At 44.4% G+C, this 27,027-nt stretch overlaps 1 protein-coding gene across 4 annotated transcripts in view; it reads left to right on the plus strand.

The window, feature by feature from the left end:
• Positions 1-3,735: 3,735 nt before the first annotated feature.
• LOC120917707 (c-Maf inducing protein) overlaps positions 3,736-27,027 on the plus strand; it is a 251,803-nt gene continuing 228,511 nt past the window's right edge. For 2 of the 4 annotated variants that reach the window (XM_040329178.1, XM_040329179.1), the window contains exon 1: positions 3,737-4,231. In XM_040329178.1, the coding sequence (XP_040185112.1) occupies positions 3,935-4,231 (297 nt within the window). In that variant the 5' untranslated portion in view covers positions 3,737-3,934. Of the gene's footprint in view, positions 4,232-27,027 lie in introns of all 4 variants that reach the window. The other 2 variants (XM_040329177.1, XM_040329180.1) reach the window with 2 other exon arrangements.

Here is a 27,027-nt window from a genome sequence, read left to right on the forward strand (position 1 = left end):
CGCCCAGGACACAGACCTTAGGGTCCTGGCGGATCGTGGCCGAAAACACCGTGGTCAGAGTGTTAAGAACCCCACTCCAGTACAGGTGTAAAGCTCCATGTCTTTTCATGTTGGATGGAGTAATGAAGGGTTATAACTGGTCAGCTGCTTCCTATAATTGCAAGTGAATGCGGCAGGCTGGTTGTACCCAAGTTGATTGATCGATCAACTTGGTACATTCAGCCTGCCCATTAATGGTTCGAATCTCAACCGGTTCCTGCTGAAATTCAAACCGTGCCTTGCCGGCCTTATGTACCATGAGAAGTACAGATCAGTGTAATTTTTATCAGGAGTTCCCTGAGACTGGACAATTGTTCAAGGGATCCTCTGTGCTGAAAAGGGTGAGAAAGGCTGCTTGAGATTGTAACTATAGGCAACACTTTATTCATATAGTAATGTACTTCTGACACCTGACACAGTATACATGAAATCTGACACCATGTACATGAAATCTGACACCATGTACATGAAATCTGACACCTGATGCTCGATACATGAAATCTGACACCATGTACATGAAATCTGACACCATGTACATGAAATCTGACACCTGATGCTCTATACATGAAATCTGACACCATGTACATGAAATCTGACACCTGACGCTCTATACATGAAATCTGACATATGAAACCATGTACATGAAATCTGACACATGACAATGTATGCATCAAATCTGACACCTGACACTCTCTACATGAAATCTGACACCTGACACTCTTTACATGAAATCTGACACCTGACACTCTTTACATGAAATCTGACACTCTTTACATGAAATCTGACACCATGTACATGAAACCTGGCACCATGTACATGAAACCTGACACCATGTACATGAAATATGACAGTATACATGAAATCTGATACAGTATACATGAAATCTGACACCATGTACATGAAATCTGACACCTGACACTCTATACATGAAAAATGACACTGGGTACATGAAATCTGACAGTATACATGAAATCTGACACCATGTACATGAAATCTGACACTGTGTACATCACATCTGATACCATGTAATGAATTATGACACATATTGACACCTGACTGTATACATGAAATCTGACACCGTGTACATACATTTTTCACATTATACATGAAATCTGACACCGTGTTCATACATTTTTCACATTATACATGAAATCTGACACCATATACATCGAGGTGTCCATTTATGAAGCAGTGAAATCTATTCACTGCTTCTTTCTCCGGCATTCACGGTGAAGATTTTTCTCCTGTGTGCCTGTTTATGAAGCGGAGAAGATCGCTTCACCCTTGGAGGAGTGAAGTGATCTACCAACTCTTCAAACAGTGGAGAACGGACCAGAAATTCACAGAAATACGGAGATGTCAGTTTATTGAGCAGTGATAAATTATCACCGCTCAGTTCACTGAAAGACGGAGTGGTTAATGTAATTAAAATAACGAGTCCCCCTGCATAATATATATATGTATAAACACACACATTGCATATACATGTATATACACACACACACATTATATATATATATATATATATATATATATATATATACACATGTACACATTATATATATGTATGTATATATATATATATGTATACACATAAATATTACAGGGGGACATAGTTACAGTGTTGGGGGGTCAGAACGAGGTAGAAAGAAGTTAAAAATCTTCCTCCTTCCTCCTCAGAACCCCCGGGATTCCCTCTTCACTCCCCGCTTCACCACCTCTGAGATGGTGAATCCGGGAGTGTGAATTCTGACTCAGATCACCAGTGAAGAGCTCAGATCACAGCTTCATAAACTGGCCGTTTCTGTGTCAGTCTATGAAACTTCACTGTGTGTAGAGATAATCGGCGGGAGAACAAATTCAAACACTTCCCCCCCCCCGATTATCACTGTTTGATAAACTGTTTATGGGCTGTGATCACTGGTGATCCCTGGGATCACCGCTCTTCACTGCTTCATAAACGGACACCCAAATCTGAAACCATGTAGTGAAATATGACACTGTACATAAATTTGACACCTGACATACATGAAATCTGACAGTATACATGAAATCTGACACCATGTATGTGAAATCTGAAACTGTGTACATACATTTGTCACAGTATACATGAAATCTGACACCATGTATGTGAAATCTGAAACTGTGTACATACATTTGTCACAGTATACATGAAAACTGACACCATGTAATGAAATATGACACCATGGACTGAAATTTGACACTTGTCACCTGACAGTATACATGGAGTCTGACACCATGTACATGAAATTTACAAACTGTGTACACAAATTTGTCACAGTATAGATGAAAACTGACACCATGTAATGAAATCTGACACTATGTACATGAAATCTGACATTGGAGTTGATTTATTAAAACTGGTGAGTGCAAATGCATGGTATCCAATCATCTCCTGGTATGTGATTGGTTTCTTTGCAGAGTGTTGGTAATTGTGTACATGATGGGGGGGGGGGTCCTCCATGACATGTAGTGTGTACATTGTGTGTGATTGCAGTGTGTGATCTGAGGGTGTCGCGGTGTGTAAGGGATGGGGGGGGGGGGTCCTCCATGACATGTAGTGTGTACATTGTGTGTGATCTGAGGGTGTCGCGGTGTGTAAGGGATGGGGGGGGGTCCTCCATGACATGTAGTGTGTACATTGTGTGTGATCTGAGGGTGTCGCGGTGTGTAAGGGATGGGGGGGTCCTCCATGACATGTAGTGTGTACATTGTGTGTGATCTGAGGGTGTCGCGGTGTGTAAGGGATGGGGGGGGGGTCCTCCATGACATGTAGTGTGTATATTGTGTGTACATTGTGTGTGATCTGAGGGTGTCGCGGTGTGTAAGGGATGGGGGGGGGGGGCCCTCCATGACATGTAGTGTGTATATTGTGTGTACATTGTGTGTGATCTGAGGGTGTCGCGGTGTGTAAGGGATGGGGGGGTCCTCCATGACATGTAGTGTGTACATTGTGTGTGATCTGAGGGTGTCGCGGTGTGTAAGGGATGGGGGGGGGGGTCCTCCATGACATGTAGTGTGTATATTGTGTGTACATTGTGTGTGATCTGAGGGTGTCGCGGTGTGTAAGGGATGGGGGGGGGGGTCCTCCATGACATGTAGTGTGTATATTGTGTGTACATTGTGTGTGATCTGAGGGTGTCGCGGTGTGTAAGGGATGGGGGGGGGGGTCCTCCATGACATGTAGTGTGTACATTGTGTGTGATCTGAGGGTGTCGCGGTGTGTAAGGGATGGGGGGGGTCCTCCATGACATGTAGTGTGTACATTGTGTGTGATCTGAGGGTGTCGCGGTGTGTAAGGGATGGGGGGGGGGGGGCCTCCATGACATGTAGTGTGTATATTGTGTGTACATTGTGTGTGATCTGAGGGTGTCGCACGGTGTGTAAGGGATGTGGGGGGGGGGGGGGGGCCTCCATGACATGTAGTGTGTACATTGTGTGTACATTGTGTGTGTGATCTGAGGGTGTCGCGGTGTGTAAGGGATGGGGGGGGGGGGTCCATGACATGTAGTGTGTACATTGTGTGTGATCTGAGGGTGTCGCGGTGTGTAAGGGATGGATCTCCCCTCCTCCTCCTCCCTGCACCACACACACTTTGCATCCTGATCTGCTCGCTTCTGCCATTGACGTCATTGATGGGACACGTGACGCGGCGCCAGCCAATGGTGGCGGAGAAGCTGCTGCAATCTTGTCCCCTTTGCCTGGCTGTGACACACACACACACACACACACTGACACCCGTCCGATCCATGCTCAGACCCCCCCTTCCCCCCCGGACTGGATGTGACATGCCCGGCGATCAGTGACCAGCAGCGGCGGTAGTACCGGCGGCGGGAGCGGGGATTGTAGAGGAGGGGGGGAGGCACCGGTTGCTATGGATTGTACGAGCGGCTCATGTGGGGGAAGCGATCACCGACAGATCGAGGAGAACAAACCCCTCCTGGGGGGGGAGATGTCCGGTCCGGAGGGGGGGAAGGGAGCCGTGCAGTGCCGGAGGACCATGCTTCACTTCAATGGGATGAGATACAAGCTTCTCCAGGAGGGGGACATCCAGGTGTGTGTCATCCGACACCCCCGCACCTTCCTCAGCAAGATCCTCACCTCCAAATTCCTCCGCCGATGGGAACCCCACCACCTCACCCTACAGGACAGCAGCCTCACCTCCGCTACGGTACGTGGGGGACCCCCCATCATCTATCTCTGCAGGGGCTCATTGTTTACATTACAACAAATGTCACTTATTTCCTTCTCCTACAAGCTGCAAATAACTGACATTTTCTGCTACTCTCTGTGTGATTGGAGGATCCAGTGCTGTCACCCCCAGCAACCAATCAGCATCCGCCTTTCCTCTGATGAGAAGAGGGATCTGATTGGTTGCTATGGTTACTGCACTTTGCACATCCATTTTTTTTTTGCTCCTCTGACTGCTTGGTTAAATAAAGCTGTCAGGGGCCATATTGTCATCAATGTGTGTTGTACATGTGGGGGCCCCTATAGGGGATGGGGGCTACATACAGGGTGGGAATCTGACGCAGAACCTCTCCAATGGACTTCTATTGCTCCTCCGAGGGGTGATTGACTGTCCGGGGGGGTTGTGTTAGATGTACGGTGTGTGCTGGCCGTCTATGGGGGCCAAGAGGCTTTCTAGTGTCTTACTGCCCAATGGCTGGGAGCCGATGATCCCTATTGTTACCCCAATGTGTACCCCGGAGATATACCCGTGTATGGAGACGCCGCGTAATGTGCAAAAGACATTGGGGCGATCTATAGATCTATAGTGACCGGCTGATCTGGTCATGTATGGATAGGTCCATGTATTGGGGATGGAAGGGATGGATAGATCACTTTGAGTGTATATATGTGTGTGTGTGTATGTGTGTGTGTGTATATATATATATATATATATATATATATATATATATATTATCATCATCATCATCACCTTGAGTATATATATATATATATATACACACATACACACATACACACATACACACACACACACACACACACACACACACACACACACACACTCAAAGTGTATGGACATGCATATATATATATATATATATATATATATATTTTTTTTTTCACAGTGGATTGACATATAGGGGGGATTTACTAAAGCTGGAACTCTTAAAATCTGGTGTAGCTGTGCATAGTAGCCAATCAGCTTCTCACTTCAGCTTGACAATTAAACCTGGAGGCGGATTGGTTTCTATGCAGAGATGCAACAGATTTTGCACCAAGCAGTTTTAGTAAATCCCCTCTACAGTATATATGTCTGTGGGAAAAGAAAAGAAAATTATGTATGTGTATATAAAAATATTTTTATATAGTGTGTACATATACAGTATATATGTCTGGGGGGGGAGGGAAATATATAATACTTGCAGCAGGCACTTCCAGCGTTTATTTATTGCACTGGTTCAACAGCTTAAGAAAAAAAAAAAAAAAAAGTCTGGTGAACTTCAATAAAAAAAAGAAAAAACACTAGTGGTACCTTCTTCTGCTTGTGAGATTGTTCCTTTATCCTAGCTACAGCTCCCTGTGTTTTTATTTTTTTAATTCGAAATGCATCCAGCCCCCCTGCTCACTGTGTTTATCCCTACTGTGTTATAAACATTTTTTTAATACAACGTATTTAATATCAGACAGGACCGATCTTGGATATCGCTTTTCTAACTTTTTATATTCTTATTTTATTTTGTTATGAAATTCAGAAAATTACTTTAAATTTTTTTATCAGTTTTGTTGGAACAGAGTACTGAAAATGTCTGCCATTGCAAGAGTGTTTGTTTGTGTGTGTGTTTTTTTTTTTTACATAAAGAATTAAAAAAAATAAAAAAAAGATGTTAAGCACAGTAATATTGGATGTAGAACTACCCTTCCAGGGCATATTCTGAATCCAATTTCTTAGAAATAGGTGGTATATTCATCACGATTGTTTAATGGAAACATCTATGATGTCTTGTGCTTCCCCAATGCAGCGTGTGCAGACGGCTCACTGCAGCACGTTACTGGTCTACCACAGGAGTACTGTATATATTATATCACAGGAGGGTTCTGGGAAATGAGCATTATATTCACACAGCAATATATCTAACATTTTTACAGCACATCTGTATTTCTTTATTTTTTATATTGTTAGCATGGAAATTCAAACTTATGGACGTGTAAAAAAAAAAAAAATTTGCATATCTATTATATCAGAAAAAGTATAATTTGTTAATTAATGACATTGCTATAAAGGTATGACTTAGATTTATAAAGCGATAAAGTATAAATAGATCTTTAGTCTTGAAATTGAGCGAGATTGAAAATGATAAGTTATTAAAATTATCAATAACTAAAAAGTTATTATTTTATACATTTCAAGAAGCAGCAATCAAATTTATAATGGTAATTATCAAAAACGTATACTTAGATCATCTGATTAAGTTCTTTTTTTTTTTTTTTTTTTTTTTTTTTTTTTTTATGCACATAAATCTCAATATTTTTTTTTCATACATTTTGTTATTTACATCTTGAGAAAAATGTAATTGGTTACAACATTGCAGTGTGCAATATGTAAGACCCGGTTCACACTGGGGCGACACGCCGCCTGACGATTAGCGTCCCATTGAATGCAATGGAACCGTTCTAATAGGAGCGACGCAAGTTGCTCCGACTTAGAAAAAGGTTCCTGTACGACTTCGGGGGCGACCTGCATTAACTTCTATACAGAAGTCGTTTTGCAAATCGCCTCTGAAGTCGTCCTCAGGACGCAGTGTGAACCGACTCTAAAACTAAGTAACTCTTGCTGAACCTGGGTGATATTTCTAAATCACTTTTAGCTTGGGTCCTGGTTCACATATAAGCGGTGCGGGAAAAGCAGTGAATCCTATGTGTTTCCCGCACCCCACAACAGGTGGCAGTGCGATTGTAGAAATCTGATTGCATGGATGTGAACACCCATGCAATCCGATTCCGGTGTGGCAAAAAAAAGATGTTTGCACCTTTTTAGAGTGGTGTGGTGCAAATTGGCCCCATACAAAAGGAATGGGCTCGAATTGCACTGCAAAGAATCGCATGTGATTTGAATAGAAATGCGGTGCGGTTCCTATCTGTATCACATGCAGTGTCCTGCACCGCACAAGTGTGAACCCAGCTTTAGGCTGGGTTCACACTACTACACTACTTTCATCCTACTTTGCTCTGTGTTCAATGTTTCCCTATGAGAGCGTCTTGTAGCGTCCTACACAAGTCGGTCCGACTTTGAAAATGCTCCCTGTACTACTTTTGGTCCTACATTGATCCTACTTCAGGCCCATTGAATATCATTGAAGTCGGACCAAAGTAGTATCCTGTTCATGAGTAAGATGGATGTAGGACCAATGTAGGATAAATGTAGGACCAATGTAGCAGAGCAAAGTAGGATGAAAGTAGTGTAGTAGTGTGAACCCAGCCTCAGGGTGAACAGGGTTGAAGCATTCACTTAGGCTGGGTTCACACTACTACACTACTTTCATCCTGCACATGAATCACCATTTTCCACATCGCATCAGTGTGAACCGACACAAAGGTGTATTCGCAAAGGAAAAGCGATACATTTAAGCACCATCTGTAATGTTAGGTGTTACAGACTTCTTGATTTTGGCTTCTTGATCGGATGGTAACAAGTGGAATGGGCTCCTGATCCTGTGTGCACTGTGACAGCCAACACACTGCAGTTACATGATACAAGAGCTGCATGCGCTTCCCGGGCATTAGGCCCCATTCTCACTTGAGCGTTTTGTAGCTTGTAGCTCAAAGTTTATAAAATGCTCAACAAGCAAAAACCTATTGTTTTCAATAGCCCTTGTTCACATCTGAGCGTCCTGACGCCTGTAGTAAAACACTTGTCGCTCAAAAAATACATGAGCTGCTTTTCAGGCAGAATTGAGCGTTTTTGTCCCCATTGACTTTAGTGGAAATGCCTAATAAAGTACGACACATGCTTTTTTTTCCCCAAGCGTTATTTTTCAAGTGCTTTTCTGTTCAAACGGCTGTTCTCCACACCTTTTAGTTGGAAAAAAAAGCATGAAAAAAATGCCTGACAAAAGCTGTAAAAACGTTCAATTCTGCTCCCAAAAACGTAAAAAAAAAAGATTGAATAAACACTTGAAAACGGGTCGCTTAGGTGTGAAATGTAGTTGTAAAAGCATGCAATTCTGCTCCAAAAAAAAACGCTTCATAACGTGTCACTTCGGTGTGAATGTAGCCTGAGCCCTGGTTCACTCTGGTGCGATTTGACATGTCAAAGCGCATGTCAAATCGGCGGCATTTGCCGGCACTGGCACCATCCTAATCGGTGCGACGCCACATCTGCGGCACTGCACCGATTTTCAAAAAGTAGTTTCTGTACTACTTTTTGCGATTGCGGTTGTCTCTGTAATCGCGGCCGAAATCGGGACTGACAAGCGGGAGTGAAATCGTGCGAGTTCAGCTAAACTTGCACGGCTTCATTCCCGCAGCCCAGGGTGAACCTGGGCTAAAGCCCACTTAAAGTGGCAGCGGATGGTGATGTACAGGCAGTGGGCATTTGGGGCTGTGCGCCCACATGGATGTCATCCTGGAAGTGCCCTCTGTGTCCATTCAGCTCAATTGACATGAATAGGACTGCCTGCATGGGGAAACACGGAACACCTGTGCCTCCCCATGCAGGCAAGGCAACCATGGCCCTCACATAGGTGTACGCTGTGGTATGCCTGTGTGAACAAAGCCTAAGTTTTGGTTCACATATATGCTAATTGGATGCGTTTTTAACTGCACCCGATTCGCATAACATGTCTGACTGGCTTTCAATGGAGCCAGTTCACAAATGTCCGGGGCTGCCGCGGTCCGTTTCTGTGAGATTTTAAGTCTGGTTAAGGTGCAAATTCAAATAAAAAGGTGCGCCTGAACTGGTGAACCATAGGGCTGGTTCACTCCTGATACTTCTATGTTTTTTATAATGGATTCTTACCTCATGCACAGTAATGCTTTCCAATCACCTTAATTCACACCACTTTGTTGAGGGTTAGACACTTAAAAAAAAAAAAAAAAAAAATACACTGTAAGGCGGGTAAATGCAGCAGAACATGCAAAAACCTGAGGGGGAGAATAAACCGCACTGAAACACATCAAAAAAGCATTGAAAGTGTGTGTAAACGTGCATGTGGTAAACCATATTGAAGGCCGGGATTGAGGCGTGAACTAGCCGTCACTGTTACTGTTTTATTCAAAGGCGGAAAAACAACCGTCCGGTACCGCGTGTTTCTGTCCCGCAGAGTTTTTTTCCGTTCTATCAGTTATAGTCTCAAGTTTTCTCAGCGATAATACAAAAGATTATCTGTGTATCTTGTTGATCATCATTCTTGTGACTTTGACATTTTCAGTTTCCAGAGATCTCTGACTGGAAAATAAGTCTAAATATGGTAAACTTATCACATTTCAATTAAGTGTTTACATGAGGCCTAGGCCACAGCACTGAGGCGTGTCGAGAATGGCTGCTTCTGGAGGAGAAGACCACTCCTTAGGCTGCATTCACACCTAGGCGTATTGTCGCCTGTAGCGCGACGCTATTGCAGCCGGCAATACGCTAGAGGGGTGATTTTACATTGTCGGCTATGGAGATGGTTCACATCTCCACGCCGAAACGCCTGAAGCTCAAAACAAGTCCCGGACCTTTTTTTCAGGCGGCTTTCGGCCATAGCCGACAATGTTGATCACCCCTCCTGTGTATGTTACCGCGGCATATTTTACCGCATTTTGTCGCGGCAAATCGCGGGACAAAACACTGTGGTAAAATACGCTGCGTTCAGGTGTGAATGCAGCCTAATATGTATAGAACTGATATTGCCAATTCCTTATATCATCTAGATAGGGTAGGGTGACCAGACATTCCCATTTTCTGGGGACAGTCCCCAGATAGAGGACACTGTCCCCTGACCAAGTCTGTCCCTGGTTTTGTGCCCGGATTGGATATGAATAGGGGCCCGGGCAATTTCAAAGACAGTCAGTGCAGAATAAAAAATAAATATCTGAATTACACACTCCCACTCCGCCGCTCCTACTTGCTTAGGCGGGGTGTATTTTTTTCCATGATCTGTGCCCCCTTCTGAGGATCATGTGCTGGTCGGAGCGGAGGGAATATTTCTTCAGTTTTGGGTGCATGTCCATTCAGCTTCGCCCGCATGTTCTTCTGCCTTGGCTCAAGTCCTCGCCAGCCGCCTGCCTGCTTATCTTCTTGTCTTCCCTGGCAGAGTGATCTTCCTTTGCTCCCCACTCGATAGTACGAGGGGGCCCGAAGAGTGAGACTTGACAGGCTGTGAGGCGGGCGACGGCGGCAATGGGCAGAGAGTCGCTGATTGGCACATTACTAGTAAAAAAAAAAAATATGTCCCCGGATTTAATTTAAAAAATCTGGTCACCTTAAGGTAGGGTGAGAGTGTTGGGGGTGCTTCGCACCAGGAATCGCACAGAAACGCGCTGCATGTTCTTGTGTGGTGTGAGCTTGTTCATTTTGAAAGGGCTAAATCCCGCTGGACCACAGCAAAAAGTAGCGCATGTGCTACTTTACAAAACGCGCTGCAACCGGGTCACAGGGTACTTCTGTAGTATGTGATCCAGCACAGGAAAATGGCTTTAACTTAATATTGACACGCAACTGTAGTGTGTTTTGAATGCGGTGTGGGAAACACATGAAGTGTAGGATTCCTGCATGGCATTCTGGTGTGAACTGACCCTTAAAATATTATTGCAGCTGATCCTGGGTTCTCATATATGCGAATTGGATGCAGGTTTTACCGTATCCAATTGGCATGACAGTCAAGTGTGAATGGTTCTCAATGGAGCTGGTTCACATAAGTCTGGGGCAGACGTGGTCCGGATTGCAGAAGGGCCCTGTGCGTCTTTGGGTCTGGTTCAGGTGGGAATTCAGGCAAAAATATGGGACCCGAATCACACCTGAACCGGTGAACAGACATGCACGAACCTGTGGCTGCACATATGTGAACCTGGCCTAAAGATCAACTAGTCCTAAAAATTCTCCATCCCTCCTAACACCTGTACTAACTAACCCATGATTATATAATATTTGCCTATTATCAGCCGGGTCCAGTCATGTGCCCCCCCCACCCCCCCACAACAACTGTGAATGCCAGGAGCAACGACATCACCCATGGTGCAGCCATTGTTGGCGCTCCCTCCTTTCACTGCCACTGGCTGACACAGGGGAACCGGATCACCAGATCGGACAAACTTTCTTTTTTTTTTTTTTTACACAGGGTAGTAGGAGGTAGGAGGAGGGAGCGTTTGTAATAATAGTTGGGCTTTAGATTCTGGATAAAATTAGAATCACGATTTTTTTGCTTAGAATAAAGATCACGATTCTCACGGCGTAGCATCATCTTTCACATTATACAAAAAAATTGGATTAACTTTACTTGTTTGTTTTTTAAATTCATTAAAGTGCATTTTTCCCCCCAAATAATTGCTTTTGAAAGACCGCTGCGCAATTGCAGTGCGACATAAAATATTGCAACGACCGCCATTTTATTCTCTAGGGTCTCTTTTAAAAAAAAATATAATATAATGCTTGGGGGGTTCTAAGTAATACATTATTTTTTTTTTTTGCAAAGAATACTGGTTTTAACTTGTATGTAACAAGTGTCAGAAAAAAGTTTAGCCTTTTTAAGTGGTAACCATCCGTGGTATTTGATCACCTCTGCGTTTTTTTTTTTTTTTGCGCTATAAACAAAAAACGACTGACAGTTTAAAAAAATATTTTTTTTTACTTTTTGCTATAGAACATCTTCAATAAAAAAAGAATGTAAAAAATCGAATTTATTCCTCAATTAAGGCCAATATGTATTCTGCTACATATTTTTGGTAAAAAAAATAATAATCCCGATAAGTGTTTGTTTGGTTTGCGCAACAGTTATACCTCATGCACACTGGACGTTTTTACAGCAGCTGTTTTTGGCAGTAGATGTTTTTTTTCTACAGTCAATAAACTCTCCATCATGTTATCCTATGTGTCCATGCACACATAGGCTGTTATCAGCAGTTTTGGGCATTGGCGTTTTTGAGCAGTAAAAAACACCCAAAACTAGTGGGTTCTGACAGACGTTTTTCAGCTGTAAAAACGCTCTAACGCCGATAAACGCTCAAAAACGTCACTCACCAGCGTTTTTTAACGTTTTTGATCCATTTGAAAAAAAAGAAATACATTTTTTTTCCTTCAACAAAAAAGCGCTAACGCGGAAAAACGCTAATGCACACTAAAAAACGCTTTTGAAAAAACGTTGAAAAAAGCAGATAAAAGTAAAAAAAAAGTTGAAAAACTCACTGCTAAGCTACTGACGCTTTTATAACGTTATTTTAACGTCCAGTGTGCATGAGGCCTTATAGGGCCAGATTCAGAAAGAGAGTACGCCGGCGTATCTACTGATACGCCGGCGTACTTTCAAATTTGCCGCGTCGTATCTTTAGTTTGAATCCTCAAACCAAGATACGACGGCTTCTGGCTTCGATCCGACAGGCGTATGGCTTCGTACGCCTTCGGATCGTAGGTGCAATATTTTGGCGCCCGCTGGGTGGAGTTTGCGTTGTTTTCCGCGTCGGGTATGCTAATTAGCTTTTTCCGTCGATCCACGAAGGTACGCGTGGCCGTCGCATTCTCTTACGTCGTCACTAGTCGGCTTTTCCCAGCGTATAGTTAAAGCTGCTATTTTGCGGCGTATAGATAGACTTGCCATGTTAAGTATGGCCTTCGTTCCCGTGTCGAAATTTGAAAAAAAAATTTGTTTGCGTAAGTCGTCCGTGAATAGGAAAGGACGTAACTCACGTCTAAGTTAAAAAAATGACGTCGGTGCGACATTTCGCGCAAAGCACGGCGGGAAATTTAGAAACGGAGCATGCGCAGTTCATTCGGCGCGGGGACGCGCTTCATTTAAATGAACCACGCCCCCTACCCGCCAATTTGAATTCCGCCACCAGAAATACACTACGCCGCCGTAACTTACGGCGCAAAATCGCTGAGGATTCGAAATTCCGCCAGGTAAGGTACGGCAGCGTAGCGTATGACTGATACGCGGCGCAAGTGTAAATATCTGAGAATCTGGCCCATAGTGTCTAGAATCTCTGAGATATATTTATGGATTTTTTTTCTTTACTAGTGATATTGCGGCGGACAAATAGGACACCTAACTGACACGTTTGACACTTTTTGGGGAACAGTGACACTAATACGGCGATCAGTGCTAAAAAAAATATGCACTCTCACTGTACTAATGTCACTGGCTGGGAAGAGATAAACATCAGGGGGCGATCAAAGGGTGAACTATGTGCCAAGCCAGTGCTTGTGTACTGTAAGGGAGGGGCTTTTACTAGGGGAAGGCATCGATCGTGATCACTGCTTTGCAGGAACGCAGGATGCATGCCTTCCCTACTGACGGAATGGCGATCTGCCTTGATTACATAGACTGTAAGCCCGCCTAATTCAAAATAGGCTGGTTGGGGGCGTGTTCTGTATGTAAAATCTGATGACCCCGCGTATTTGACGTTTTTAATGAACGGCGCATGCGCCGTCCGTGGACGTATCCCAGTGCGCATGCTCCAAATGACGTCGGCAAATCGTCATGCTTTCGACGTGAACGTAAATTACGGCCAGCCCCATTCACGGGCGAGTTACGCAAACGGCGTAAAATTTTCAAATTTAGACGCGGCAACGACTGCCATACTTAACATTGGCTGCGCCATGTATTTGGTGGAATAACTTTACGCCTGAAAACCCCTTACGTAAACGGCGTATCTTTACTGCGACGGCCGGGCGTACGTTTGTGAATCGGCATATCTAGCTGATTTACATATTCTAGGCGTAAATCAGTGTACACGCCCCTAGCGGCCAGCGTAAATATGCAGTTAAGATACGACGGCGTAGGAGACTTACGCCGGTCGTATCTTAGCAACATTTAAGCGTATTTCAGTTTGAGCATGCGCTTAAAGTTGCGACAGCGGGGATTCGGACTTACGACGGCGTATCTACTGATACGCCCGTCGTAAGTCTATGTGAATCTACCCCTTTTTTGTTTTGCTCAGAATTGTGCATTTTTGGCCTGGTAGACTTCTGGGAGCTTCTGAAAAGAACATAGGGCCAGATTCACAGAAGAAATACGCCGGAGTATCTACTGATATTCCGGCGTATTTTCAAATTTGCCGCGTCGTATCTTAATTTGTGATTCACAAACAAGATACGACGGCATTTGGCTAAGATCCGACAGGCTTACGGCTTCATACGCCTTTGGATCTTAGGCTGCAATATTACGGCTGCCGCTGGGTGAAGTTTGCGTCATTTTCCAGTGTCGGGTATGCAAATTCGCTTTTACGGCGATCCACGAAGCTACTCGCGTGCGTTACGTCGTCGCTCGTCGTTTTTTCCCGTCGCAAAGTTAAGCCTGCTTTTTCATGGCTTAACTTTAGACGAGCCATGTTAAAGTATGGCCGTCGTTCCCGCGTCGAATTTGAATTTTTTATTTTTTTTGCGTAAGTACGTTACGCACGTCGCCATTCACAAACACGTCAGGGCGCCGTAATTTCGCGCAAAGCACGGCGGGAAATTTCCAAACGGAGCATGCGCAGAACGTTTGGCGCATGAAAGCGCCTAATTTAAATGGTACACGCCCCATTTGAATTAGGCGGGCTTGCGCCGGATGGCTTTACGCTACGCCGAAAGTTTACACGCAAGTGCTTGGTGAATCAGGCACTTGCGCTGAAAACTTGCGGCGTTGTAACGTAAAGACAATACGTTACGCCGCCGCATTTGAACCTGAATCTGGCCCATAAACGCTACTTTTCAAGTGTTTTTCAGATGCTTCTATTAAAGTCTGTAGGGGGGAAAAGTGTTGATTTCGCCCCAAAAGAAGTTCATGTATTGTTCCGAACTTGACGTGAAAAGCAAAACGCTGAACGGGCCCATTGAGAATAACCGGATTCCTCATCTTGAGCGCTGTAGAGCTTTTGGAATCCGGTGACGGGTGTGAATGAGAACTCGGTTCTCGGGGACGTGTCCTTCATCATTGACACTTGTATCTTCTCTGGCTGATGGAGTTTACTGTGTTCCCAACACTGCGGGCTTACAAAGGCTCAGGTGGCGCCCCGGGCACCCCATGAATACGGGCTTTAATCAAGGCAAACAATATCATGTACACAGCATTTTTTCTGAACACAAACCCCATTTACTGTAGAACTGAAATTTGCAGCTGGAATGTACATTTGTTGGCTGCGCAGCGATTGCGAGGAAGGCATCTTCTGTTACCATGGCGACTCTGTATTTCTGTGTAGGCTTTTGGGTTCTTCTTTTATAAGAGAGCCAAAGAGCGTATTTGCATTTGTTTGTGCAAGTAAGTGAAAGATTTAACCCCTCGGCTCCCATAGCGGTAGAAGTTTTGGACCCTTGGATAGATGTACTGCAACGCGTGTCTACTGAGGGTTTTTGGTTTTCTACATTTTAATCAGATGATTTGGAAATACTGCTTTTCATTTCCTCTTTTGATGTTTTATCTCGGAAACCAAATTTTTTAAGTTAAAGGGCAACTGTACTTTTAATTCTTGTTGTCGTTTAGTCGTGTCCGACTCTTCGTGACCTCATGGACCATAGTGCGCCAGGCTTCTCTGTCCTCCACTGCCTCCCGGAGTTTGCTTAAAAGAGAAATATGGGTTAAAAAAATTTTTTTTTTTAGATTCATACTTACCTTGGTGGATGGAGCATCAGACCGATGCTCCATCTGTCCCCCGCCATCCCTGCACTGAGAACCGAGCCACCGAACACCGCCAATGGCTCGGTTCTCACAGATCCCCCGAGAGGAAAGCCGTTGACTGTCAGGAAAGCCGCGGCCTCAGTTACCGGCCGCCAAGGGCCCGCCGATTACGGCGATCGCGCAGCTGGGGAGGTGGGGGCGCACAGAGACACAGTGCGCCCCCACCTCCCCCGCGACGGCCGGTCGCTTTGAGGCCTTGTGAAGTGCCTAGCTTCCTTCTGTGACCTGCGCCATCTGGTGGTAGCCGTTGGCATTACAAGTAAAACAGCAGTTCTAATATGTAATTTTTCCCTGCCATCTTCTTCCCTCTAATTAGAACACCCAAACATTATATATATTTTTTTTCTAGCACCCTAGAGAATAAAATGGCAATCGTTGCAATACTTTCTTTCACGCCGTATTTGCGCAGCGGCCTTACAAGCGCACTTTTTTAGGGAAAAAATACACTTTTTTTTAATAAAAAAATAAGACAACAGTAAAGTTAGCCCAATTATTTTTTTTATATTGTAAATTGATACCCAACATGTGACGCTTCAAAATTGCGTCCGCTCGTGGAATGCCGACAAACTTTTAGGCTGCATTCACATTGTAACGCCGCGTATGCGGCGTATATTGCCGCGATTTGTTTAACTTTTTTTAATTATTTCCATTGCTGTCTATGGCCGAACGCCAATGCCGCCTGGAAAAAAAGGGTCCGGGACTTGTTTTCAGGCGGCAGGCGTACGGCGTTTCGGCGTGAGATGTGAACCATCTCATAGACAGCAATGGAAATTCGCCCCTCCAGTGTATCGAGCGTCGCGCTTCAGGCGTTTTGTCGCCTAGGTGTGAATGCAGCCTTACCCTTTAAAATCTCCATAGGCGACGTTTAAAAAATTCTACAGGTTGCATGTTTTGAATTTCAGAGGAGGTCTAGAGCTAGAATTATTGCTCTCACTCTAACGATCGCGGTAATACCTCACATGTGTGGTTTACATATGCCGGCGCTACTCACGTATGTGTTCGCTTCTGCGTGTGAGCTCGTCGGGACGGGGCGCGTTTTCTGGCTCCTAACTTTTTTAGCTGGCTCCTAGATTCCAAGCAAATTTGTCAAACCCTGCTCTAATTGTCTCTGCGTCCAATAGATACCTTTTGCTACACTGACTAAGCTCTGATAAGGGGAATTTTGGCCCCCAAAGTGCTTTTTCTGCTTATGTTCATGTTGTACTTCTGAAGTTATTAGAGGACTTTTGAGATTGTAGTTTGATGCTTTTTTTTTTTATTCTGCTGATCTCGCTGTCTTGAGGTGGGTGGGGGTCTCCGCTTTTGTGAAGAACATCGGAATCCAAGTTGGGCTTAACTAATACATTGTGCTCCTGTAAGAGTAGTAAGCAGCCCCTACAAATATGTAGCTGCAGTGTAGAGATTTTTAGGTAGATTCAGTAAGATTGCCGCAACTTTGTGGCGGCGTAGCTTAAGGAATTTAAGCTATGCCGCCGTAAGTTAGCGAGGCAAGTACATGATTCACAATGTACTTGCCTGCTAAGTTACGGCGGCGTAGCCTAAAGCGGCGGGCGTAAGGGCGCCTAATTCAAATGTGTTGGGGGGGGGGGGGGCGTGTTTTATATTAAAGCGGATGTGCCACGGGAACAAAATATTAAAAGTCAGCAGCTACAAATACTGCAGCTGCTGACTTTTAATATTAGGACACTTACCTGTCCTGGAGTCCAGCGCCGATCGCAGCAGAGCACGAGCGATCGCTCGTCACTCTGCTGCTCCCCCCGCCATCCACGCTGAGGGAACCAGGAAGTGAAGCGCTGCGGCTTCACTGCCCGGTTCCCTACGGCGCATGCGCGAGTCGCGCTGCACCCGCCGATTGGCTCACACGCTGTGTGCTGGGAGCCGAGTGTTCCCAGCACACAACGGGCGACAGACGGGATGTGACGGAATGCCCGTCTTTCGCCCGTATCGTGTGGCCGGAAGTGGGTGCAAATACCTGTCTTTAGACAGGTGTCTGCACCCCCCTCCCCCCTGAAAGGTGTCAAAAGTGACACCGGAGGGGGGGAGGGTTCCGATCAGCGGGACTCCACTTTAGGGTGGAGGACCGCTTTAATAGTGCTTGACCTTACGTTTTTTACGTTCTTTTCGAACTGCGCATGCGCCGGGTGCCTACATTTCCCAGTGTACATTGCGGCTAAGTACATTGCGACTTATGCAAACGACGTAAAAAATTCGAATTTCGACGCGGGAACGGCGGCCATACTTAACATTACTATTTCATTAGGGCTAAGCTCTGACTTTAGGCGGCCTATCTCTAACGTAAACGGCGTAAAAGTACTGCGTCGGCCGGGCGTACGTTCGTGAATCGGCGTATCTACTCATTTACATATTCTACGCCAACCGCAATGGAAGCGCCACCTAGCGGCCATCCGAAATATTGCAATCTAAGATAGGACAGCGCAAGCCGTCCTATCTTAGATATGTTTAAGCGTATCTCTGTTTGAGCATACGCTTAAACATAAGTCGGCGTAGATTCTGAGTTAGGTCGACTTATCTACTGATAAGCCGGCCTAACTCTTACTGAATCTACCTATTTGTTTCCAGACTAAGAATGCACAGGGTTTAGATACACTTATGCCGTGGCTAGCTTCTTCTAGCAGTTTGTGATCTTTAGGGAACATAAGTGCAGTGTACTGCAATAGATAAATCATCATTTATGGCCACTGGTACTAAAGATACAACCGGTGCATTGCTTGCTTTCAAAGAAGGAATATAACCTATAATCGTCTTTGAGTCCAATAGATACCTTTTTGTTATGTTGACTAAGCTCTGATAAAGGGGGCGTTTGGCCCTGAAACCCGTTTACTATCCTATGCTCATGTTGTACGAGGGGTCTTCAAAAAATGACTTCACTTTTTTTATATTGAATAGAGCAGGGTTTGACAAATTTTGCTTGGAATCTAGGAGCCAGCTAAAAAAAGTTAGGAGCCAGAAAACGCACCCCGTCCCGACGAGCTTGCGCGCAGAAGCGAACACATATGTGAGCAGCGCCCGCATATGTAAACGATGTTTAAACCACACATGTGAGGTATTGCCGCGATTGGTAGAGCGAGAGCAATAATTCTAGCCCTAGACCTCCTCTGTAACTCAAAACATGCAACCTGTAGATTTTTTTAAACGTCGCCTATGAAGATTTTAAATGGTAAAAGTTTGTCGGCATTCCACGAGCGGACGCAATTTTGAAGCGTGACATGTTGGGTATGAATTTACTCGGCGTAACATTATCTTTCATAATATTAAAAAAAATGGGGATAACTTTACTGTTGTCTTATTTTTTTTATTAAAAGTGTAATTTTTTTTTCTCAAAGTGCGCTTGTAAGACCGCTGCGCAAATACGGCGTGACAGAAAGTATTGCAACGATCGCCATTTTATTCTCTAGGGTATTAGGATAAAAAATATATATAATGTTTGGGGGTTCTAATTAGAGGGAAGAAGATGGCAGTGAAAATAGTGAAAAATGACATTAGAATTGCTGTTTAACTTGTAATGCTTAACTTGTAATACCAACAGCCACCACCAGATGGCGCCACCTCACACATCTGGTGGTAATAACTTGTAATACCAACGGCTCACCACCAGATGGCGCCAGCTCACACAAGGAAGAGCTGGGTTTTTTTTTGCCCACCTTCCAAGCCAAGTCGCCAGGATGCTATTTCTAGTCGCAATGGCTACAGCGATTAGTCGAGCCCTGGAATAGAGTTCAAAAAGAAGTGCGTAAAACTTCTCGAAGAATCCTTGCACTTCTGGAAATAGAGGACTCTTGAGATGGCAGTTTTGTGCTTTTGATGGTTTATTCAGTTGGGATTTTTTAGTTTTGCGTGATCTTGTTGTCTTGAGGTGGAGGGTCTCCGCTTTTGTGAAGAACAGTCGTTGGACTTAAATAATGACTAAAGATCTGAGTCCAGTGCCTTACCTGCACTTCACTATGACCAGCTCCATGACCGGAGACCCCTCATCTTTTCTCTGTGGACACCATTACACTATAGAGACTCGAGAACGAAGGAAGATCGAAAGGCTCTCGCGTATTTTCTGTTTTCATTTTCCGGGCAATTACAGCGAGTCTTCTATTCTGCCATGCAGATGACACAAAGCCTCTTCAGTTCTCGGCCAGCGTCCCAATAGTGCATTTTAATATTTACAAACTCCATTTGCCAGATAACTGCTCGCTTGGGGACAAAACCTGATCTACTCCCCGAGGGAGAGTGGGTTGTTTGTTGTGTCAACACGCTTCAATCGGTAACATCAGTAGAGGAATATCAGTTCAACACACATATTCATCAGATCCTGTTCACACGGTTTTATCTTAATAAGAGCTCAGGTAATGCTTGAAATGAGGACTGGGGCCCGGATTCACGTAGAATCGCGCATCTTTGGGGCGGGCGTAACGTATCCTATTTACGTTACGCCTCCGCAACTTTGAGAGGCAAGTGCAGTATTCTCGAAGCAAAGTAGCGGCGGCGTAGCGTAAATAGGCTGGCGTAAGCCCGCCTAATTCAAATGTGGAAGATGTGGGCGTGTGTTATGTAAATGTATGGTGACCCCACGTAAATGACGCTTTCTCCGAACGGCGCATGCGCCGTCCGTGAAAGTATCCCAGTGCGCATGCTCCAAATTACCTGCAAAAAGCCAATGCTTTCTACGTGAACGTAAATTACGCACAGCCCTATTCGCGAACGACTTACGCAAACAACGTAATAGACGGAAAAATTTACGCTGGCCCAACGTCCATACTTAACATTGGTATGCCTCATCTACGCCTCATCTAAGCCTCATATAGCAGGGGTAACTTTACGCCGGGAAAAGCCTAACGTAAACGGCGTATCTGTAATGCGACGGCCGGGCGTACGTTCGTGAATTGGCGTATCTAGCTGATTTACATATTTCTAGGCATAAATCAGCATACACGCCCCTAGCGGCCAGCGTAAATATGCATTTAAGATACAACGGCGTAGGAGACTTACGCTGGTTGTATCTTATACACATTCTGGCGTATCTGATTCTTTGAATCAGGCGCATAGATACGACGGCTCAGACTCAGTTACGACGGCGTATCTGGAGATACGCCGGCGTAACTCGTACGAGAATCTGGGCCTATACGCCTAACCAGCTAACACTTTTGGGGTTAATTTACTAGAACTGGAGAGTGCAAAATCTAGATAGAAACATAGAAACTAATCGGCTTCCAGGTTTTATTGTCTAAGCTTAATTGAACAAGCTGAGGTTAGAAGCTAATAAAAACACAAACTAAGCTGTGATTGCATGGATGTGAACTAGCCACATAACAATCAATGGGATTTTCAAATTCTCCCCTACTCCACCCAAAACCAAGATTTGACTCTACTAGAGCTGCGCAATTAATCGTTTAAAAAATCGTGATCTCGATTCAACCCCCCTGACGATCTCCAATGCAGAGTTTGACGATTCTTTCATATAACAAGTGGAGAGACTTATCAGTTGTCAAAAGAAAATATCCAGGCAGTCTGCCAAGTTTTTAACAGGAAACATTGTAACTAACTTCCTTCTTAAATCAAAGGAATAAATTTATGTGTGTGTTAATCCCGGTTTACACTGGGGCAGCACGACTTGCCGAGCGACTGAATAAATTCTGTATTGAAGTCAATGCTAGTTGCCCCAAAGTAGTACAGGAACCTTTTTCTAAGTCGGAGCGACTATATAGTACAGAGTGGAGCGCGACTTGTCAAGCGACTAAGTCGCCTGATGAGTCGCCCCTGTGTGATCCGGCTCTAAAGAAAAAAAAATCTGGGCAGTCTTCCAAGTTTTTAACAACATGAAACATTGTAACTAACACTTCCTTCTAACTTCTGTGTGTAAATGCAGGAAGTTTAATTACTTAGGGCTGGATTCACGTAGATCGGTGCATTTTTACGGCGGCGTATCGTATTTACGCTACGCCGCCTTAAGTCAGAGAGGCAAGTGCTGTATTCACAAAGCACTTGCCTCCTAACTTACGGCGGCCTAGCGTAATTGGGGCCAGCGTAAGCGCGCCTAATTCAAATGAGGATGGGGGGAGGCGTGTTTTATGTAAATGATTGGTGACCCAACGTGATTGACGGTTTTTACGAACGGCGCATGCGTCGTCCGTGTACATATCCCAGTGTGCATTGCTCCAAAGTACGCCACAAGGACTAATTGGTTTTGACGTGAACGTAAATTACGTCCAGTCCCATTCACGGACGACTTACGCAAACAACGTGAAATTTTCAAATTTTGACGTGCGAACGACGGCCATACTTAACATTGGCTACGCCACCTAGGGGGCAGCTTTATCTTTACGCGGCGTACCTCTTACGGAAACGGCGTATCTTTACTGCGACGGGCAAGCGCACGTTCGTGAATCGGCGTATCTAGTCATTTACATATTCTACGCCAAAATCAACGGAAGCGCCACCTAGCGGCCAGCGGAAAAATATTTTTTTCAACCTGAAAACTACCTTAAAAAATGCAGCATGTTCGAATTTTTTTTTGTCGTTTTTCAGAACCTGAAAAATGATGTGAAGCCCACACACCATCATTTTAAATGACGTTTTTGAAAAACGTTTTTTTCATGCTGAAAAATGATCATGTGTACGCGGCATTAATCTTTTTCTGACACTTGTTTCTTAAGTTAAAAATCAATATTTTTAGCTAAAAAATTACTTGGAACCCCCAAACATTATATATATTTTAGCAGAGACCCTAGGGAATAAAATGGCAATTGTTGCAATATTTTATGTCGCACTGTATTTGCCATGGGGTCTTTCAAATGCATTTTTTTGGGGGAAAAAATACTCTTCAATGAATTTAAAAAAAACGTAAAGTTAGCTCAATTGTTTGGTTTGTTTTAATGTGAAAGATGATGTTACGCCGCCAGAATCGTGATCTTCTAAGCGAAAAAATCGTGATTCTCATTTTAGTCAGAATCGTGCAGCTCTAGACTAATGGAATAGCAGTCCATTAGGATTAAAATACTTTAAGAGTGCTAACATTTGTCTTTCCTAACTTTGGATGTGAAGTGGCTGATGCTTAAATAAGAATTAAAAATATTCATGTCTAATGAAAACCAGCAACTCAATCCATATGGAAGCCTGGGCTTGTTTTATATGAGCTGCTTCTTCATAGGAAACCATATTTTTAGCATACCAGCATCAGGTTTCAATATAAAGGTTATAAAAACTATTTTTGGGTTAATGGCCTAATTTTAAACAGCTTCCTAACCTCAAAATGGCTTAAAGAGAAATTATGGTTTTCTTAAGAAACAAACAAAAAATTTAAATTTCAAATTTTGCTATATAAATCCTACAGTCTCGGTTCTGTAGAGGAAACGCTACACTGATGGCACCCCAATGTGAAACTTGAAGTGTAGTTAATGACAGGACATTGTTAGAAATGCCATAATTTTTTGGGGTTGCACTCCAGTTTTAGTAAATCAACCCCATAGTCATCTGGCTAGTGAATCCAGTGTTGTCCTGCCACGATCCACTGCCATAGGCCAGGTCCGGTGCCACCATCTTTGTAGTGATGTCATTGGGTGCTTCTTCAGGCAGCCTGTCCTTTGATGTGCCGCTGGGCTGGTCCATCTTCAGATTTAGTGAATGGAAACCAAAGCATCCTGGGATATGTGACATGCATACTGTACTTATTAGGGGTGCAACGGATCAAAAAACTCACGGATCGGATCATTTTCGGATCAGTAAAAAAAAAAGCCATTTTTCCCACTGTAATAATAGCCAACATTGCCCCCACACTAGTAAACAGTAACACTGTTATAGCCATTTTCCCAATGTAATAATAGCCAACATTGCCCCCACACTAGTAAACAGTAACACTGTAATAGCCATTTTCCCACTGTAATATAGCCAACATGAATCAACTCACTGTACTACTCAGTCTCACTGTACTCGGTTCGGTTGCATGCAGACAGCGCGCTCTTGCAGAATAGAAGATCTATGAGCAGAGGGAGGGGTGATGACGTCGACGCGCACCGCCGCCGGGTGTACCAAGATAGCTGACCACTCCGGAGCTAGGCCGAAGCCGCGGCGGTGCAATCCGCGGATCGCATTCTGTGCCGATCCGAACAGGTCGACCCGTTCGGATGGTGGATCGGGCACGATCCGTTGCACCCCTAGTACTTATGGATAAAACATTTGTTGTCATCTTGGTCAACATTTTTTATTATAGGTAGATAATAACAAACATTACATAAGAGACAATGACAATTTAGAACAATGAGCCTTAGACATTGTTGTCATCTAAGCAAGAATGGTGGCTGGGGATGGGAGTGGACTGTAGGGGGGGAGCAAAAAATGCCTAGTGCATTTAAGGGGGGGTGAAAGTTTTGCTTTTAAGAGAATCTGTTGCCTACTCGAGAGATAAAGCTATGTTTCTACCACAATGCTGGACTGGCCACATCTTGAGTATGCCAACCAGTTCTGGGCACCGGTCCTCAAGAAGGATGTGCTGAAACTTGAGTGAATCTAGAGGCGGCCAACAAAGCTAATGGAGGGGACTGGCGGACCTCAGTTACGAGGAACGACTACAAGCATTAAACTTATTCTCTTTAGGCTTCTTTTACACGACGCGGACTCCGTTGCTACGCAGATCTCCGCTAAGCTGGCGGGTGACAAGTCCCTCTCTCCTCACTGAGCGGGGAGGGGCTTGTGCAGCGCCGCTGTCGCCTATGGAGAGATCTGATAAAAATGGACAGCATGCCCATTTTCATCAGATCTCACCGGATCCGTCATAGACAGATGGGGACGTATCGCCATCCGTCTGATTTTGGCGGATCGGGTCGGGTCAGATGTCAGCGAGCCTGTGTTCAGTGTTCAGCCTATCACGGACGCCATATTTTTATGTGTAAAAGGTTGTCTTGTACGTCGGCAAATACAGTATTTTTATAATGCACACAAAGATTCATATAAAACCCATAAGAACGCCAATCCAAAAAGTATGTTCTAGGCATGGGAGGGTCCTAAACACAAATGAGATGAGTAATAAATTCTGTTTTTAAAGCGTTTAGGATTTCGGTGTCACAATCCACGGCATGGAATCTGTCACAAAAGTGGACGTGTGCGTTCTAAACTTTTGTAAACTTCCCTACTGGCGGGTAGAAGCAGCGGGCCTCAGATGTCTGAGCTATGCTATGACACACTGTTTATACATAGAGCTGTGGCTTGAGGTTTCCAGCTCGAGAGTCGCTGGTAGCAGCTGCATCCTGAAGACACGATCTCTACCTCTGTCCAAGAGGAAGTCACACCGAATATTTGTGTTACAGTTCATGCTGCATACTACCCTGCATGCTTTATCCTTTTATTATTGTGTATGCAGGGTTATTGTTTCCTGGAGCATGCTGCAGCATTGCAGGCTATATATAATCATAGTCGGGTAGATTGACGACCTGATTGTATGAAAAGTCCGTGACCGGTTTGTAAAGGCTGTGTTTTTACTTCCCCTTTTTTCATTGCAGATCCTCTTTCCTTGCACAGTCCTAAAGATTAACAAACTGACTTGTTGGTTTCCCTTTTTGAAACCACCGGAAAGCTAAACGTAAGTGTTTCATTTAAAGGGAATACTATATAGGTGACCTGGTCCCTATACAATATTTTTTAAAGGGTGAATCCACCTTTAGGACTGTGTAACACGGTACAAGTGGATCTCAATGGATTGCACGTGCGGTGATCACCGCGCTCGCAATCCATTAACCTTTAATTGAAAGCCCGTACCTCGGGACAGATAGGGGAGCTGGAGTAAGGCATAGATGGTGCGATTTATCAAGAAAATCCTCAGCACTATTGTGATCTCCCGGTGGTGGCGTGGGGTGCCCGCCCTGGCTTGAGAACACAATGATCATTGCTCGCGGCTATAACCGCTGGAAATATTCTGAAAATCCAACATGCTGGTTGTACAAGTCGATCAATGGATTGAATTGGGTACAATCTCCCTGCCCATAGTTTGGGGCCATCAGATTCGAACCATCTATGACCGCCTTAAGGGCCAGATTCTCGTAGAAGAGCGTATCTTTGTTCCGGCGTAACTTATCCTATTTACGCTACGCCTCCGCAACTTAGACGGGCAAGTGCAGTATTCTCAAAGCACTTGCTCCGTAAGTTGCGGCGGCGTAGCGTAAATAGGCCAGCGTAAGCCTGTCTAATTCAAATGTGGAAAAAGGGGGGCGTGTTTTATGTAAATTATTTGTGACCCGACGTGATTGATGTTTTTTCACGAACGGCGCATGCGCCGTCCGTGGAATATCCCAGTGTGCATTGCACGCCGCAAGGACGTATTGGTTTCGATGTGAACGTAAATTACGTCCAGCCCCATTTACGGACGACTTACGCAAACGACGTAAAATATTTAAAATTCGACGCAGGAACGACATCCATACTTAACATTGGTACGCCACCATATAGCAGGGGTAACTTTACGCGGGGAAAAGCCTAACGTAAACGGCGTATCTGTACTGTGTCGGCCGGGCGTACGTTCGTGAATTTGCGTATCTAGCTGATTTACATATTTATAGGCATAAATCGGCGTACACGCCCCTAGTGGCCAGCGTAAATATGCAGTTAAGATCCGACGGCGTAAGAGACTTACGCCGGTCGGATCTAATAGAAATCTATGCGGAACTGATTCTATGAATCGGGCGCATAGATACGACCGCTCAGACTCAGACGCCGTCGTATCTCCTTTGAGAATCTGGGCCTAAGATTCTGCAGGAATCTGGCATTGCACTTGTGATCCGTTGCTCATGCTTTGCAGGCTAATTTCCAGAATAATAATAAATGCAGATTTTTTTATATGTAATTATATATTTTTTCCTTTGCAAAAGGTGGGCTGGCTCTAAACCAAGCTATACCTGTAAAATAAGGGCGTGTATAATATCTATTTCCATGCTGGCAAACACCCCTCTGATCCTGAGAAATCAACTGTTGAAAACTGTCACTTCTGGAAGTGACAATCGCCTGGGTCCCTCCCCAACAGCTCTCTGTGGTTCCACCTGCTGACCACGTTACTATCGGGTGGTGGTAGGAACCCAGATGATTGGCACTTTCAGAACTGTTGATTTCTGTTTGGAAATGGTAGAAGATGAGCGCGTACACTCTTCTTCTTTAC

The sequence above is a fragment of the Rana temporaria genome, chromosome 11 (genome assembly GCF_905171775.1).
Source record: "Rana temporaria chromosome 11, aRanTem1.1, whole genome shotgun sequence".
NCBI classification, from domain to species: Eukaryota; Metazoa; Chordata; class Amphibia; order Anura; family Ranidae; genus Rana; species Rana temporaria.